The sequence below is a fragment of the Bos mutus genome, chromosome 6 (assembly GCF_027580195.1).
Source record: "Bos mutus isolate GX-2022 chromosome 6, NWIPB_WYAK_1.1, whole genome shotgun sequence".
Lineage (NCBI taxonomy): Eukaryota > Metazoa > Chordata > Mammalia > Artiodactyla > Bovidae > Bos > Bos mutus.
The window spans coordinates 71,743,654-71,762,417 of NC_091622.1; the positions used below are offsets into that span (position 1 = coordinate 71,743,654).

Sequence of the window (18,764 nt, forward strand, 5' to 3'; positions counted from 1 at the left end):
AGTTGACAATGTCATTGTTTCTTCTGAAAATAAAAATTATTCCAAAAATAATTTTCAAAGTCCTTGATCCTACCCTGAGACAAGGTTAGATCAGTTATGTGCTCCTGTAGCATCATAGCCCATAACACGGTTGGGACTGTCTTGTGTGATTTATTCTAAGGGAGCTCATCTGCCCAGTTGAAGTCAGAGGAAAGAGTGACGGGTTCTTCATGAGTGAAGAGTTCATTCAGGCTTGGCACATTTGCCCCGCGACTGAAAAAACTGGAAGGATGAGGGAAGTCAGGCTGTTTGCAAGAGTGAGCCCACTAGAGTTCTCTAGAGAAACAGAACCAATGGAATAAATGGAGCTTAAGAAACTGGCTCAAAGAATTGCAGGGGCTGGCAAGTTTGAAACCTAGGGCAGACCCCCAGGCCAGAAATTCAGGTTAAGAGTTGATATTGCAGCCCTGAAACAGCTTGGAAACTGGCAGGGTTTCTAGGCTGCAGGCCCAAGAATTCTAATTCAGGAAACTGCAATCTGTTCTTAAGGCCTCAACTGACTGGATGAGGCCTACCCACACTATGGAGGGCAATCTGCTTTACTCAGTTTACTGATTTAAATGTTTATTACATCTAAAAAATACCTAGACAGGTGTTTCAACAAACAACTTGGCACCAAGAGCCTAGCCAAACTGAAACATAAAATTAACCACCACATCTAACATATCCATCACTGAAGCCAAACAAGCAATTTCCAATGATTGAGGAAGGGTGCAAGGACCAACCTGGGTCTCCTTTGTGTCATCATTTTCTGTTTGACATAGTGCAGTGAGAAATTCCAAAACAGTTAAAAAGAATCGATTCCTGCCATCCAACAACTGAGCTACAGATCAGATCAGATCAGTCGCTCAGTTGTGTCCGACTCTTTGCGACCCCATGAATCACAGCACGCCAGGCCTCCCTGTGCATCACCAACTCCCGGAGTTCACCCAGACTCACGTCCATCGAGTCAGTGATGCCATCCAGCCATCTCATCCTCTGTCGTCCCCTTCTCCTCCTGCCCCCAATCCCTCCCAGCATCAGAGTCTTTTCCAATGAGTCAACTCTTCGCATGAGGTGGCCAAAGTACTGGAGTTTCAGCTTCAGCATCATTCCTTCCAAAGAAATCCCAGGGCTGATCTTCAGAATGGACTGGTTGGATCTCCTTGCAGTCCAAGGGACTCTCAAGAGTCTTCTCCAACACCACAGTTCAAAAGCATCAATTCTTCGGCACTCAGCCTTCTTCACAGTCCAACTTTCACATCCATACATGACTACTGGAAAAACGATAGGCTTGACGAGATGGACCTTTGTTGGCAAAGTAATGTCTCTGCTTTTGAATATGCTATCTAGGTTAGTCCTAACTTTTCTTCCAAGGAGTAAGCGTCTTTTAATTTCATGGCTGCAGTCACCATCATAAGAAGACAATTTCTGCACACAAAAACAAGCTTACATTAAGGTTGCCGTTTACTCTGAAGTGTCTGTGCAGTTCTACTGTTGAGGGGTCTGGATTTTCTCTTTGATCAACAAGAGGGCCGTTTTCCTTAGAGAAGTTGACTATACTTACTTGAAACCCAAAGAAGGCATGAGAAACTCACCTGATGCTCTAGGGCAAGATTCTGAGAGGCAATGATACTAATATGATTAAGTGGATTAAGTCTGTCAAAGCACACTTTGCTAGATTCCAGGGAAGTAGAGATAATATCTAAAATTGGTACAGTAAGTAGTATGAGGTAATTATTTAAAACATACAGAGATTAATGGCAGAAAAAAATATTTAAAATGTGGATGCACTATAGAAGACTGGAGATGGCCTCTGCTTTCTTTACTTTAACTATATGCATCTATTTTTATTGTTTTTGTTTTTTAGAGGTAGGACCCTGGTGTCTTTATTTTTGTGATTTTTTTTTTTTTGGTCCATGGTGTAAGGCATGCGGGATCATATTTCCTGACCAGGGATTAAACCTGTGCCTGCTGCAGTGGGAGCTCGGAGTCTTAACCACTGAAGACTGATAAGTCCCCTGGTATCTTTATTTTTAAACAGACTGTTTTTAAAGCAGTTTTAGGTTCACAGCAAAACTGAGCAGAAGGTACAGAGTTCCCATATGCCCCCTGTGCTGTGCTGTGCTTAGACATATCCAACTCTTTGCAACTCCGTGGGCTGTAGCCCACCAGGCTCCTCTGTCTATAGGGATTCTCTATGCAAGAATACTGGAGTGGATTGCCATGCCCTCCTCCAGGGATCTTCGCAGGGATCGAACCCAAGGGTCTCCTGCATTGCAGGTAGATTCTTTACCAGCTGAGCTACCAGGGAAGCCCCCCATATGCCCCCTACCCCCACATATAATAACCTCCACTGTTATCAATTTTCCCCCCACACCAAGTGGTCCATTTGTTACAGCTGATGAACCTACACTGACACATTATTATCACCCAAATTTTCTAGTCTACATTAGGGATCATTCTTGGTGTCATATGCTCTATTCTAGCAGTTCAGTTCAGTTGCTCAGTTGTGTCCGACTCTTTGCGACCCCGTGGACTGCAGCACACCAGGCTTCCCTGTCTATCACCAACTCCCAGAGTTTACCCAAACTCATGTCCATTGAGTCGGTAATGCCATCCAACCATCTCATCCTCTGTTGTCCCCTTCTCCTGCCTTCAATCTTTCCCAGCATCAGTGTCTTCTCCAATGAGTCAGTTCTTCACATCAGGTGGCCCAAGTATTGGAGTTTCAGCTTCAGCATCAGTCCTTCCACTGAATATTCAGGACTGATTTCCTTTAGGATTGACTGGTTGGATCTCTTTGCAGTCCAAGGGACTCTCAAGACTCTTCTCCAACACCACAGTTCAAAAGCATCAATTCTTTGGTGCTCAGCTTTCTTTATAGTCCAACTCTCACATCCATACATGTCTACTGGAAAAACCATAGCTTTGACTAGATGGACTGTTGTTGGCAAAGTAAAGTAATATACGATTATATTATTATATATATTATAACCTGATATATTCTATAGGTTTGGACAAATATATAATCACATTTATTCACCATCATAGTAATACAGAAAATAGTTTGACTAACCTAAAAATTTCCCCTGTGCTTCACCTATTCATCCCTCTCTCCCCACCAACTCCTGGCAACCACTGATCTTTTTATGTCTCCACAGTTTTGCCTTTTCCAGAATGTCATATAGTTGGACGCATACAGTATGTACTCTTTTCAGACAGGCATCTTTCACTTAGTCATAGCCATGTAAGTTCACTCCTTGTCTTTTCATGGCTTGACAGCTCATTTCTTTTTAGGACCAAATAATATTCTATTGTCTGGATGTACCACAGTTTATTCATTTATCTACTTTATTTTTATTTTAAAGAATACTCCATTCCAACAACACACAGTTTGAAAATCTAAGCCTCCTCTTCTGTGACACCTTCCCTATTCTGGCTAGTGTTCCCCAGAACTTGGCCACTATCTTAGTGCTTACTTAGCACTGCATTTCTAACTATTTTATTCATCCCTTCTACTCCATCAGCAGTTTGCCTGGTTCATAAGAGATGTCCTATTATTGAAATGCCTGAATCAGCGAAGTAAGATATAACTAGGTGATGCCAAGAATGGATCCTGAGTATGCCTGTCACTGTGCTGTTCACCATGATATACTACCTAAAAATCTTTATTTAGAAAAAGTACACACACATTTAAATGTACTCATTACATGTATTTGTCACCAATGCATCACAAGGAATTCACAAAAAGTAGGCTTAGTTTAGTCTACAATATAGATTCTGTGAAAACATATTTCTCATTTTCTCTGCAGCTTACCATACCTATATAAATTTAAAGCAGCTAAACAACATTTGAGATTACACTGATATAAAACTGTAATTCACAGTTCAGAAACTTGTGAAATAAAAGGTCATGGTGGAGAAAGAGTCAGAAATCTGTAAAATTACTAAAGTGTCACAGTACCATTTTCTTTTCTAAAAACATCTCAATAAAACCAAAAACTATGGAAAACACAAAAGTCAAACCAGAGATTTTGGTTTAGTACTTTCCCTGAGTCTCTTGTTTTATTTAAAAAAATCAAATGTAAAAAATGTAAGTAAGGCTAGTTCAAAAGCGACCCAAAGGTCTCGCCTCCTCCATGGTGCCACTAAAAATACCTTTAAGACCAGAGGCTACATACACAAATGGGCCCAGGGTGTTATTCAAATGCCAGTTTGCTTGTGTCCCCAGCGCAGGGTTATGTGGCCACTGCTGCCTGCCACATATGGGCTTAAAGAGCTGCCAACGGTTTCTCTTGCCTGCCATGACACAACATATGAAACTAAATACGGAATGAAGAGAAAAAGACTATGGTTATTAATAAATATTATAATTCTAGGTGGATTTGGACACTATGTACACCACATCAAGGTCAGTTCAGTTCAGTCAGTTCAGTCGCTCAGTCGTGTCCCACATCAAGGTAATGCACCTAAAAAACACTTTTGTTTTAAAAAGCTTACATAAGCAAGGGCTTTGGGCAAGTCGCCTCAGATGTTAACAAACAGTTAAAAAAAACAAAACCTTAAAAAAGTCTAATTCATTAGATCTCAGTAAAGTAGAGTAAGTGGTAAATTAATGAGTCGATGCTTGGAATTAGATGAGTACACTGACTGGAAAAGGCTGTTGTCTCTTTGTTCCTTAAAATTGGCCCCTACAGTGTTTCTACTTGATCATCTCATTGCATACACATGTTTGAAACTGATCAAGCACTTCATTAAAAGACATATAATCCAATGAAGGATAAAACATTTGTTAGAATCTAAAAAAATGTATCTTTTACTTCAAATGTACTAGGTTACTTTCTGTGCTTCTACCATAAGGGCACTAAGTAGTATGGATCATATTAACACTTTCTAGTCAAATGTAAGAAAATTTTTTGCACAGACATCTTTTTACAATCAGGGCATTTCAGAGCTAGGTGGCAAACTGTGTCCCCCTTTTGAAATCTTGACTGCAGACCAACAGCCAACATTTCAAAAGCTAATTCACTGTCTTAACATTGGGAGGTGGAATGATGGCTCTAACCACCAAAATAACTGCTAGTTATTGAATTTAATAATATAAACACCTCATCGCACAGGTGAGGAAAGTGAGGCACAAAACGTTTTTTTTTTTTTTTTTTCTAAGAGAACTGTAGATGATAGATAACTTTGGGGTATAATGGATTCAAGTTTAATTGAATCTGATGTATTGAATCATATGATATATAATGAACAATGAACTCACATGTCCTGTTTGCATCACAACACCCTAGTCTAACCTCTTGCAAACTCTTTAAAGCATGGACCTGGCAAATGACACTTAACCACTTGTCTTCTCTAACCAAGCTAACTAATGCTTGAGAGAAAAAAACCAAACAAAACACATATTGTTGTATGAAATGCAATTAGCAATGTTCAATTATGAAAATATTCCATAAATGAATTTCAATAACTCTTAAACATTCCACAAAATTTCCTAAGAACCTGTGAGAGTACAATACCTGGCAATCCTCTCTAAAACAGAAATTCACCTATCTGCTGCATTACTGCTGATGATCTGAAATGTACATGACCTCTAAAAAATAACAGTACTGAATAAAACTGAAAGGATCACCCAAGTTCCTACATAATACCGAAGTATTTATCCAGGATTACTGAATAAATCATAGCAATTTGGTATCCTTTTCAGAAAAAAAAATCTCAAAACTTACAGCACAAGCATTTATTGTACCAACTGAGTAACAGTAAATGAAGGTATAACCACTACAGCTTCTTCACCAACTTTTGTGTCCTGAAATATCATGTCTGCCTCTGGCAGCTACCATTCCAATTCCACAGGGTATTTTCCAGTCAGACAAGCTGTACAATGATTATTCTTTTCAAAACATTGCAGACCATTCTCATTTTCTTGAATCATAATATCTTCCTTTGTACAATGACCATTGTTTTCAAAGCACTGCAGACCATTCCCATTTTCTTGAACCGCAATGTCTTGCTTTTTCACTCTCTGTTTTTTCAATGTTCCTTCTTGTACAGATGAAACCAGCCCTTCTACTGACAGATACACAACACTGTTTGCTCCTAAAGGGGGAAAGAGGGGGAAAAGGTCATGACACTTCCTTTGGAAAGGAAGAACTGCCTAGCAGAGAATAGTTACAAACAGAAAAACATAAGCCAGAATAAAAATTTCTCCTTTAGCCTCTCTTTTTTATTTTTTTAAAATTTCAATTATTTACTTATTTATTGGCTGCATGGCTTCTGGGATCTTAGCTCCTCGACCAAGGATTGAACCTGGGCCCTCAGCAGTAAGAGCTCATAGTCCTAGCCACTAGACTGCTAGGGAATTCCCTCCTTTAGCCTCTCTTAAAAAAAAAAAGGAGGGTAGTGGTGGTGGCTGGAGCATCAATAAAACACAGGATCTTTATTATTTTTTTAAATTTTAAATTTGAATTTAAGGGATAACATAATTTAAAATAGCACTGGAGAATCTGTGTCTAAAATGGATTCAAAAGGCTTCAGGAGTCAGTTTTCTTAAATAATAGATTTTGAAGTCAGGAAGATCTGGGTTCACATTTAAGCTCAAGGTCATTTACTTTTCCCAGGTCTATATTTTTTATCTATCAGATACGGGAAATACTAACTATAGCATTTTCATAATATTATTACAATAATGTAGATATGGTCCTGGCAAAGAATGAGTGTTCACAATGTATCAGTTGGGTAATGTTCAAAATACTTAACTGCTAAGGTAGAGACACAACCAGGCATGACCAGTCAAGAGAAACACCAGCCCTAAAGCAAAGAATGTGGTGGACATACCATACATGGATGAACATGTAGATGATATTTATAGTTTATACCTCAACTGAATTTGAAAGGTAAATGTCTTCCCAGGATGACCTCCATCTGCAAGTCTTCTGACCTCATTGTTAATGATGAGTCTACACAAGCTTTTCACTTTTGATTTGTACCCACATCCAAATTGTTTTATTAGAAATCTGTGGTGAAAGTACTTATTTTTCTTCTGATCTGAGCTTCGGGAGATGTGAACTGATATGTGGCTCTCTGCTGTGAAAGCCCTTCTTCCTTCTCCTGCAAGCTCACCTGGCCTAGCTCTCCTATCACAGCACTCACTATGGTGTCCATATACACCAGGCACTCCCACTGTTCGTCTGCTCAACATATATAATGTCTTCTTTCAACAAATATTGAACACTCTTTTTCATGAAAAATGTAAAGATTGATAAGCTTGGATTTTCTGTTAAAAAATGAATAAAGATCAACGTTTATAGAAATTTTGATACCTACCTAGATAGTCTGAAATATGCTCAAATTCTGGTTTGTTGGCAATAAGCTCTTCTTTTGTTGGTATGTTTATTCCCATGAAGCATGGATATCTAATTGGTGGTGAAGCTACGCGAATATGTACCTTGGAAAGAAATCATTTCATGCATTTATTAGTTCGACGTTCACTGGAAGAACAATTATGCAAAATTCTGTCACTGGCAAATGCAACATAAAATTGTTTTATAGAATGTTTTAAAAACATATGGGCAGCAAAGCACACTACAAAATTTCTTTCAAAATAATAGGTAGAAAAAAATCATGTGATATACATACAGACCTCCAAATGTTAAGTCAGAATTACTTTTAGAATTAACTTAAAGAACGACCAAGAATCCTACTTGAGCAGCCCTGTTCTAGACCCTAAAGTGACCTGGACACGAATTCTGAAATTTTAGCCACTTTTAAAGGGCTCTTTATACAGAGCTTCCCATTGTTTCTTTCTGTCACCTACTGACAAGGACATTTCTTTCTTCTGATCTCTCATTTTTCATTTATTACATTCCTAGGACCACCTTCATTTTTCTAACACTTGAAAGGAACTTTTGCCTACCTCTTATTTTACCATTTTATTAGTAAAAAGAAAATAGCACCTACCAGGATATTAAAAAAAAAAATAAAAAACCTTACTATTACAAAGAGCTATGTTTGTCTACTTTTTTTAATCTATCATTATTTTCTGACTTTTGTCAGGAAAATTTACAAAGCTATAATCAGTGTCCACATTTACTTTTTACCTTTCTTATAACAGCAAAGATTTCCCCATGTTTAGCAGTCTTTACAGTTTTTAATGGTTGCATTGTATTTCATCATATTGATGTATCAATTTACCAAATCATTTCCTGCTGGTAGATATATAAGCTATTTCCAGTTCTTGTACTTATTTGTGTCTTATTCTTTTTTTACTATAGTATGGGTGCTGAACTAACTTTACACTTTTTTGTCTTCATTACATCATTTTCACAGAATTCCAAACAGAGTATCATAATCATAACTAGTCATTAAAAAAGGCTAGAAATCTTAAGCATAATTATCTTAGACTGTCATATTGCTTTGTATATCATTTTCTCCACAATGGATTTTATTTCTAAATCTAATCAACTATTAGTAAATGACACATCTCATTTAGTAATATGAATTACTGAAGTATTTAGTTAGAATAAGCTTTGCGATTTGATAATATAACCCAGTGGGTCAAATTATTACAGTAGGACTGCTTCTACATCTTCATAAAAAAAGTAATCAATATCCTACAAATTTAAAAGTATTCTATTTTGTGATTTGTTAGTTTTAAATTAGGTTTATAAAAATTTTAACATAAAATTTTGCCGATTTTATCATATTGTAAATTATTGGTGCTTTAGCACAGGTGTTTTAATATTACTTACCTCTTTTGCACCAGATTCTTTGAGTAACTTGATTATGGGTGAGATGGTATTGCCTCTCACAATTGAATCGTCTACAAGAACAATTCTTTTTCCTTTAAAGTTGTCTGACAGTACTCCAAATTTTTTCGCAACACCAAGTTGTCTTAACCTCATGTTTGGCTGAATGAATGTTCTTCCTACATACCGGTTTTTACACAGCACCTCCACGTATGGAAGCCCACACTAACAGAAGGAATAAAAGGACAATGAGCAGCACAGACATGGAGAACGCAAGGGCCCTGTTTTCTCTAGGTCATGCTTCCATTAGAACATGTATGTAAAAATTTTAAATGCAGTTATAATTTTGAGCTCTCCATCATCAGATTACAATTTTCCTTCACTATCTAAACTGTAGGGAAGCCAAGGCAAGAAGAAAAATTATCAAAAGTTTTCTACTTAGCAGGAAAACAATTCATTTTACTAGAATTTGTAATGTTTCTTTCTTACGTATTGTTATTTCTCTATCTTGGAAGGAAATGCTAAGAATGTGAACACATGACAAAGAATAAATCACTATGAGAAAAAGGAACATATTGTATGCATATTATTTCTTTAAAAAGTTCATAAACTGAACTTCCCAACACAATGAATGTTGGGTATTATACCCCAGAATCACTATAATTATATAATCTACTTGGTTATGAAAAATGCAGTTAAGCATAGTACTAAGAACATTATACAAAATTAAAAAAAATAGCTTTATTACTACCCACACTCAGCAGGAAAGAATACACCAGTGGCTTATAAGGGTACTTTATAATAAGTAAATATTACCACTAAACTCAATAGATAGTATGATGTTATCTTTCCAAAATGAGGAGATCATTCTCCTCCTCTTTGGGTGAATTTTTTGTGGACCCACTAAAAAACAGTGCCACTAAATGAAAAGGCTGGAAAATAAGTAACTCTTTAAAGAAACAATGTTTTTTTCCTTACTCATAAATTGATGAGTTTCTCTTTATATACATGAATTGCTAATCCCAGTGCTAAATAAGCAATTCACTGTGTGTTAATGAAGAGAAAAATACCTTTGTTGCGTAACCAAGAGCAGCAGGTGTAGCAGATTCTGGGACAGTGCTAACCAAATCTGCATCCACGGGGGCTTCAATGGCCAGCTGCTGACCACAGCGATATCTTACTGTGTAAACCATCTGGTCTAGAATATTTGGAAAAGGAAATAGATTTTTACTTAGTATAATATAGCCCAGCATATCATTATTGGAAGAGACTAGCTTGTTAGAACTCTATAGAATTGAGTACCAAAAGAAAAGCACGACAAAAAAAACACTAAAGTGGAAACTCATAAATCAGAGGGAATTCACTCTTAAAAAAAAAAAATTAACCTTGGGATTCCCCTAGTGGTCCAGTGGTTAAGAATTCAACTTGCAATTCAGGGGACGAGGATTCAATCGCTGGTCAGGGAACTAAGATGCTGCAGAGCAGCTAAGCCCGTGTGCTCTGGAACCTTCATGCCACAACTAGAGAGCCAGGCTGCTGCAACGACTGAAGCCACTAGACAGCCAGCGTGCTGCTGAAGCTGGTGCGCTGCCCCAAGAGTCCATGCACCACAACAAAGATCCTACATGACATGATGAAGCTCTGAGGGGCCACAACTAGGACCCGAAGCAGCCAAATAAATGTAAGTTAATTAATTAAAAAAGTTAACCTTAATACATAGCTAAAAATCATAATCTTTACTCCAAAAAGGAAAAAAATCTGACAGAGGAACTGTGATCTTTTCACAACATATAACTGTGCCTTCAAAGCCTTTGGGCCCAAGCACTTTTTTGTTTCAATGAGATAACAGATTTATATCAATAGTTAGAGATATTTTACTTACTTTCAAATATACTATCTGGTCTTGCAAAATAAACATATTCAAAGATGCAGAAAGCCATTGCGTTTCCTTCAGACCTTGGTATAATATCAAGAGTTTGGATTTTATGTCTGGATATCTCCACAATTTCTCCAGGCAAGACTTCACGGTAATATCTTGGGAAACAATGTTAAAGGAGACTTGAAGTAAACCAGTCCTTAAGGCTAATTATCTATTATAAAGAACACAGAGTCCCTTTCCTTATAATGGAAAAAGGGTTCAGTTTAATATAAAGTCTATTGGCTTAAAAAAGACAGTATTCCTTCAACAGTAATTTCTATAAATCTGCTACCCTACACTTGAATTTAGAATTTTAAAAAATAAAAGTCCTGCATTTTATTGATTTGTAACAGAATGAAGGTTAAAGAGAACATTTTTATCCTGGCTTAAATTTTTTTGCTCTTAACTATTCCTTGTTGAGGAGATTCTTCCTTTCTAAAATAGGTCTCACGGTATTTTGAAAACAAGATCCCAGTTTCAGGATGAGAAGGTACTACTGGCACGTTAGGGTTTCCCTAGTGGTTCTGTGTAAAGAATCTGCCTGCCAATGCAGGAGACATGGATTCGATCTCTGGGTTAGGAAGATGCCCTGGAGAAGGAAATGGCAATCCCCTCCAGTATTCTTGCCTGGGAAATCCCAAGGACATAGAAGCCTGGTGGGCTACAGTCTATGGGTTCACAGAAGTCAGACATGACTTAGCAACTAAACCAGGACATTAATGTTAGTGCAACTGCTGAGCACAATGTACAAAAGAAACTGCATTTAAAAGCATGTGTTTTGGCAGACATTAGAAGCAAAACTTTCATGTAAAAATTTTTTTAATTGACATGGAAAAGTTGTTACGCTGAATGCTACAAAATTTACCTTGCACCGATAGATAAAAAGCTACAAGATTCTGAAGACACCACCCATCCTTCCGTTTCTGATGTTTTTTTTCCTGTAAATCACAAGACAATCAATTCAGTTATTGAATTCAAGAAATTTAAAAGAGGCTACCTATTTTAGGAGAACAGTTAAACACCAATTTTATAAACAAAAGAACTCATACACTATCCATGACTATGACTTTAAGAACTCTTCATTTGACTAGTACCAAAGATAAGATTACAAGCTTCCTATAAACAAAATGATTTCATGGCTTGAATAAGACATCTGACAAGTCAAAAAGAAAATCACTGAAATCATACTGCACAAATGAAAAAGCTGGGCAAAGGATATGAATAGGCCGTTCAGGCAGGACAAAACAGGAATGCCCATTAAATGTATTAAAAGTGGCTCATCCTCAGAAATACTCAAGGAAATGTACTTTAAAAACTAAGTGCCAAGACTTCCCTGGCAGTCCAGTGGTTTAAAAGTTGGTGCTTCCAATACAAGGAGTACGAGTTCGGTTACTGATCAGGGAACTAAGATCCCACGTCCTACCTGGAGTGACTAAAAAAGAGGAAAAAACTAAGTGCCACTTTTTTCTTTTTTACCTAGCTTTTTTATTCAATAAGTTCCTAATACCTAAAGATTTCAGGGTGTGCCAACAGTAGGACAATGACTTGGAAAAGCATTATGAAATTATTGTATTTCTTTTGACGTTCATTACCTTTATCATTTATATCAGAAATAGGAATAAGACGACCAATGCATAAAGGACGATTTCCATAGGGATCTCGGACTGCATAAATCACATCTTTGTGCATTATAAGCAGAGAATATGCTGTGGGTGCTTCCTTCATTAAATTTTTAATCCTGCAATCAGTTAAATAATTCAATGAATAATTTTCATTATAAACGCATGCAAGACAAAGGTCTCATTATCACAGCTGCAAGCTCAGTCTACTTTTATAATTACCTAGCCACCCAGTCTGGGGTGTCATCTTGTTCCTGAGGAGGGGTATAAGCCAGTAGCTGGGTGATCATTTCACTATCAGAACTTGTTGACAGACCAATACCATGACGCAGAAGCTATTTAGAAAGGAGAAAAGTCATAATCAATAGAGGGGAAACTTCAATTCACCCTTCACCCAAGAGCCTGCCATCACAGAAAGAGATCAGGTATTGTGTGGATGCTGTTATGAAATCCTGCATTCTACCAATGGTAGGTATATATATCTAATAATATACTAATAATATACTGTATATCTACTGCTGGAGGCAATGGGAAGTCTCTGAAGCTTTTCAAACAGGGGGATAAAAAAGTGCTTTAGGAGGTATACAGGAAAGCCTTTGAAAACGAAGTTTGGAGGAATGTAGACCTGCAGTAGGTAGGTGGGGAGGCAGATGGGGACGGCATGAGGGTTTGGGATTGTGGTTCTAACTTTTTCAGTCCACTCCTGACAAACAGGACACATTCCCGTAAGAGTGGCACACTGCGGTAGGTACTTTCAGCCCAGGTTTGCTGGCGGTGGTGATGGTGGCTACCTACCCTCACTGATCAGCCCCGATGCAGTGAAACGTGCTGAGATGAAGCTGAGTACCTGCCTAAGGGGCTAGGTCTAGAAATAATGAACAAGGTGTTGTTTATAATTGAACTTTTGGTGGTGATCTCTAAAGAGTGAGTTTTAAAATAATTTTTACTTCATATTCATATTTTTGATTTAATAAAAAATTTGTTTTCATTTGGTAGCAAAAAACTTTATTATTACAATGACAATGCCAGAGCCTAAGAAGAGGGTAGGACAAAGTTCTGGGAATAAATCAGTTTTCCAAATCACTATTCCAAAACAATGCATCAGAATCACCTCAGGAGCATATTACACTGCAGATTAAGCCACCTCATTCCCACCCCAGACTCTGGGGGGAATATCTTAGAATTTGTAATGAGAACAAGTACTCTGGGTAATTCTGTTACAGTTGTCCTTTGCAATTAGGTAACAGGTGGCAACAACAAGATAATACACTTTACCAAGATCCTCCATACTTCTTTTCAATAATTTATCACAATCATGAAAAAAGCATTAAAAAAAAACACCCTTACCTTTTTCCTTAAGCGCGCAGCATTAACTAATTCGCCATTATGTGCCACAGCTATTTTTCCATGAAGTGTTTCAACAACAAAGGGCTGGCAATTTTCTAATTCACAGTTTCCTGTTGTGGCATACCTTGTGTGTCCAATTCCAAGATTTGAAGTATATAATTTCTTCAAATTGTCTTCAGTAAATACGTGATTTACAAGACCCATTCCCTTGCAAAGTCAAAATAAAAGCTCATCTTAGGGAAAAAAACACTAGTAGCACTGTTACTGGAGAAGGCAATGGCACCCCACTCCAGGATTCTTCCTGGAGAATCCCATGGATGGAGGAGCCTGGTAGGCTGCAGTCCATGGGGTCGCTAAGAGTCGGGCACAACTGAGCGACTTCACTTTCACTTTTCACTTTCATGTATTGGAGAAGGAAATGGCGACCCACTCCAGTGTCCTTGCCTGCAGAATCCCAGGGACCCGGGAGCCTGGTGGGCTGCCGTCTATGGGGTCGCACAGAGTTGAACATGACTGAAGCGACGCAGCAGCAGCAGCAGCAGCACTATTATAAGCTTCTGCTCAGACAATTCCAAATTAGAAAATGAAGTTCACTTAATTTCCCTGTGCTTCAGAATTCTAATCTTTAAAAAAAAAAAAAACTAACCTAATTGTAAGAACTGTAAAGCATTAAAATATATATCTGTGGTGGAATTCATATAACAAAATTAATCATGCTTGTTTTATAAGATTGTTGTTTAGTCACTAAGTCGTGTCTGACTCTTTTGCCATCTCATGGACTGTAGCCCTCCAGGCTCCTCTGTCCATGGAATTCTCCAGGCAAGAATACTGGAATGGGTAGCCAACCCCTTCTCCAGAGGATCTTCCTGACCCAGGGATTGAACCCGGGTCTCCTGCACTGCAGGCAGATTCTTTACCTACTGAGTCACCTGTTTCATATGATGCTGCTAAGTCACTTCAGTTGTGTCCGACTCTGTGCGACCCCAGAGACGGCAACCCACCAGGCTCCCCTGTCCCTGGGATTCTCCAGGCAAGAACACTGGAGTGGGTTGCCATTTCCTTCTCCAATGCATGAAAGTGAAAAGTGAAAGTGAAGTCACTCAGTCATGTCCAACTCTTAGCAACCCCATGGACGGTAGCCCACCAGGCTCCTCTGTCCATGGGATTTTCTAGGCAAGAGAACTGGAGTGGGGTGCCATTGCCTTCTCCGTTTCATATGATACTTCTTGATAAAACATTGAAGAACAGATGTACTAAGTGGTAACATCTGTCAACTATAATCAACTAAATTATAATTTTAAATTCAAAGTATGTTAAAGTATTCAAATAAATGATAACTTGTCTGAGTCAATCTAGCAAATTATCACTGGGAGAGAAATGCACCGTAGAAGAACAAATAAAAACGCTGACCCTTGAACAATACAGCTTGGACTGCACAGGTCCACTTATTCATGGATTTTTTTTTTTCCAATAAATATATCAGAAAAAAATTTTTGGAGATTAGCAATGATATAAAAATACAGTGAGCCATGTAGCCTAGAGTAAAAAATTTAAGAAACTGAGTATGTCATGGATGCATAAAATATTTGTAGATACTAATCTATTTTATCATTTACTACCATAAAAATATACAGAAACCTATTATAAAATGTTAACATTTATCAAAACTTATGCACACAAAAAACACAAACCATAACTGGTGCTATTTGCTTTTTCAAGAAATGTAAACAAGCATAAGGGTGCAGTATTAAGTAACTGCATAAAATGAACTGTAGTCCATACTGCACTACTGAAATTATTTTGGAGCCACCTCCTGTTAATATTGTGGGGAGTTCAAGTGTTGCAAGTATCCACTTGAATGCAAGTATGCCATCTGATGTTAATCACCTCTGGGTGAGCCACTCATCTCTACATTAAGTTGCTTATTGTAGTGAAAAGTCTCCTCTCCCAGTTATTGAGTATTTTTCTTCGTGTTCAGTGCAATACTGTAAACCTTGAATGACACCACAGGACTCATACAAAGTGACACTGGTGACACTGGAAGTGCTCTCAAGAAGTAAAGCCGTGACTTTACAAGAAAAAGTTGCATTGCTTGAAGTCTCCTGTAGATTGTGGCCTACAGCTGTGGTGGCCCTGCCATTTCAAGATAAATGAATCCAGCATAAAGACCATTGTAAAAAAAAAAGAAAGGGAAACATATGAAGCCATTGTTGCAGCTATACCAGCTGGCACAAACACTATGTACTTTTTGTAAAACACTCTTTTATCTCATATTGAAAATGCAGCTCTTAGGTGGGTTCAGGATCGCTGTAAGAAAGGCATACCTATTTAATAAGATTTGAGAAAAAGTGTAGTTATTTAAATGATGACAAGGCAAAAGGAAGGTGAAGGATCTAAAGCTGGAGAATTAAATGTCAGTGAAGGATGGGTGGAGATTTTTAGGGAGAAGTTTGGCTTAAAAAACATCAAGATTTAAGGCCAGAAAGGATGGACTAACTCTCTGGTTTTATGCAAATGCAGTAGTGTTTATAATTAGGACTGCCCTTATCTACAAGTTTCGAGCCCCTGAACCTTGAAGGGAAAGGATAAACAGCAGCTGCTAGTCTTCTAACTCATGATTGAACCATAAAGCTTGCACAACATGAACTCTTTTTCTGGATTGGTACCATTCACTGATGCTTTATTCCTGAAGTCAGGAAGTACCCTGCCAGTAAAGCACTGCTTTTTAAAGTTCTGTTGATATTGGGCAATGCCCTTGGCTACTCAGAACCCCGTAAGTTCAACAGTGTTGAAGCCAAGTGGCTGAAGTGATCTGCTTGCTCCCAAACATGACATCTCTCATTCAGCCTCGATGTCAGGGGATCATAAGGACTTTCAAGGCTCATTACACATGGTACTCTATGGAAAGGACTGTCAGTGCCATGGAAGACAACCCCAACAGAAAGAATGGCATGAAAGTCTGAAAGAATTACACCACTGAAGATGCCACTGTCGTTATTAAAAAAGCTGTAAAAGCCATCAAGCCTGAGACAATAAATCCATGCCAGAGAAAACTGTGTCCAGAGGTTGTGCATGACTTCACAGGATTTACAATAGAACTAATCAAGGAAATCACAAAAGAGATTGTGGATATGGCAAAAAATTAAAAATAACTGATGGAGATGAGTGCTTTTGAACCAGTGCCAGGTGACGAGGAAGAAAACATGAAGAAAGCAGTGCCAGAAAACAAACTGACATCAGACAGTCCAGCAGAAGGGTTCTGATTGTTTAAGACTGCTTTTGACTTATTTTACGATATAGACCTTTCTAAGGGCACTAAACTAAAGCAAAGGGTAGAAGGATGGTATTGTACAGAAACATGTTTAGAGAAGTAAAAAACCAAGTAAGTGAGACAGAAACTATGATGTATCCATCAAGCTACACCCGGTGTGCCTTCCTCTCCTGCCTCCCCTCCCACCTCCACTATCTCCTTCCACATCCGAGACAGCAAAACCAACCTCTCCTCAGCCTACTCATCATGAACGAGGACTACTAGGATGAAGAACTTTATGATGATCCACTTCAATTTAATGAACAGTGATTAATCATCATATTGTACAGTTAATAAAGTTATCTTACTGTGGACTGAGCGACTTCACTTTTCACGTTCATGCATTGGAGAAGGAAATGGCAATCCACTCCAGTGTTCTTGCCTGGAGAATCCCAGGGACGGGGGAGCCTGGTGGGCTGCCGTCTATGGGGTCGCACAGAGTCGGACACGACTGAAGTGACTTAGCAGCAGCAGCATTGTGGATGTGTGAGAGGCTTTGTGTGAAAATCTAATAACTATATGGTGAAAACCATATGGACATTTTTGTGTCAGTACCATCACCGTCACCTAAGCAGTCCATGTGTAGAACATTATGTGCAAGACTGGTGTTAAAGTGGATAGCCCATCCTTACACTGGCATAAAGTAATGATATTTTATAACAATTCACTTATTAGTAGTGTATAGGCTAGGCAACCAAAAAGCAATCATATTGCTATTTCTTTGTTATCAATGCATGAATTGTTATACCCTAAACAGGAATTTTTTCACATTATCTTTTCATTTTCGAGGTCTATGTTAGCAATACGTATACCATCCACAGTGTTCTGTACCAACTTAAGACTATACTAACATAGATACCGACAACTTACATTATAAACAGTCAACATAAGTTTATTGTATCAACAAAGACAGTACTGTACTATAATTTCTATTCCTTATGATTTTAATAATATTTTCTTTTCTCTAGCTTACTTTATTGTAGAACACTATATATAATACATATGACATACAAAATATGTTCCTATACTGTTAAAGGATCAACTATGCTTCTACATACAAATTATTTTTATTCAAAGTCCCCCCCCCTATATATTAGCTGTCTTCTGACTATTGTTACTTTTATCATCAACACTTTTCAATGTTTAAATATACCTTGTGTGTTTTGAATGTGGGTACGGAATTGCCATCACTGGTCACGATACCAGCACTCTCCTGACCCCTGTGAAGATAAAAAGGTGTCAAACTGTTAAATTTACCCCATTGATCAATTTCTTAATGGATCTTACGGAACATGCTTTTCTCAATAACATCCACGAACTCAGTCTGACACATTAAATGCCACTAGCACCAGTGCCACTTCCACTCAGGATGATGACAATGATTAGAAGAGCAGATGAGACTGAGCTATGACTAATAAGCCAGGCACTGTCTTAAGCATGTATACGAATGATCCAATTTATTAGGCTTTCAAAACAATCCAACGAAGTAGTAACTATGATTACTATTCACATTTTACAGATAAGGACAACACTAAAGAAACAGAATTAACTCATCCAGTATCACACAGAGAATGGTGGCATGGCCAAGATTAGGACACAGACAACCTGACTTCAGACCCTGTGCTTGTAACCTCTTTAATAGGTGACCTCTAAATAAGGTTGAGTATGTAGATAAAAATTAAAAGCCCCAAATAAAATAGCAGGTAAAATGTTTGTGGGTACTGGAATCATTACATTTTTTTGTTTTGTTTTGCTTTTTTGCACTTTCCAAATTTCTTCTGACAAATAACTATCTCTTT

At 37.9% G+C, this 18,764-nt stretch overlaps 1 protein-coding gene across 2 annotated transcripts in view; it reads right to left on the bottom strand.

Moving 5' to 3' along the window:
* Positions 1–5,749: 5,749 nt before the first annotated feature.
* PPAT (phosphoribosyl pyrophosphate amidotransferase) overlaps positions 5,750–18,764 on the bottom strand; it is a 39,179-nt gene continuing 26,164 nt past the window's right edge. The window contains exons 2-11 of one of the 2 annotated variants that reach the window (XM_005899043.3): positions 18,119–18,185; positions 13,656–13,862; positions 12,531–12,643; positions 12,282–12,427; positions 11,555–11,627; positions 10,654–10,805; positions 9,842–9,969; positions 8,775–8,996; positions 7,351–7,471; positions 5,750–6,123 (exon numbers count right to left, since the gene is read on the bottom strand). In XM_005899043.3, coding sequence (XP_005899105.1) covers positions 5,861–6,123; positions 7,351–7,471; positions 8,775–8,996; positions 9,842–9,969; positions 10,654–10,805; positions 11,555–11,627; positions 12,282–12,427; positions 12,531–12,643; positions 13,656–13,862; positions 18,119–18,185 — 1,492 coding nt within the window. In that variant the 3' untranslated portion in view covers positions 5,750–5,860. The remainder of the gene's footprint in view (positions 6,124–7,350; positions 7,472–8,774; positions 8,997–9,841; positions 9,970–10,653; positions 10,806–11,554; positions 11,628–12,281; positions 12,428–12,530; positions 12,644–13,655; positions 13,863–18,118; positions 18,186–18,764) is intronic. The other variant, XM_070372456.1, reaches the window with a different exon arrangement.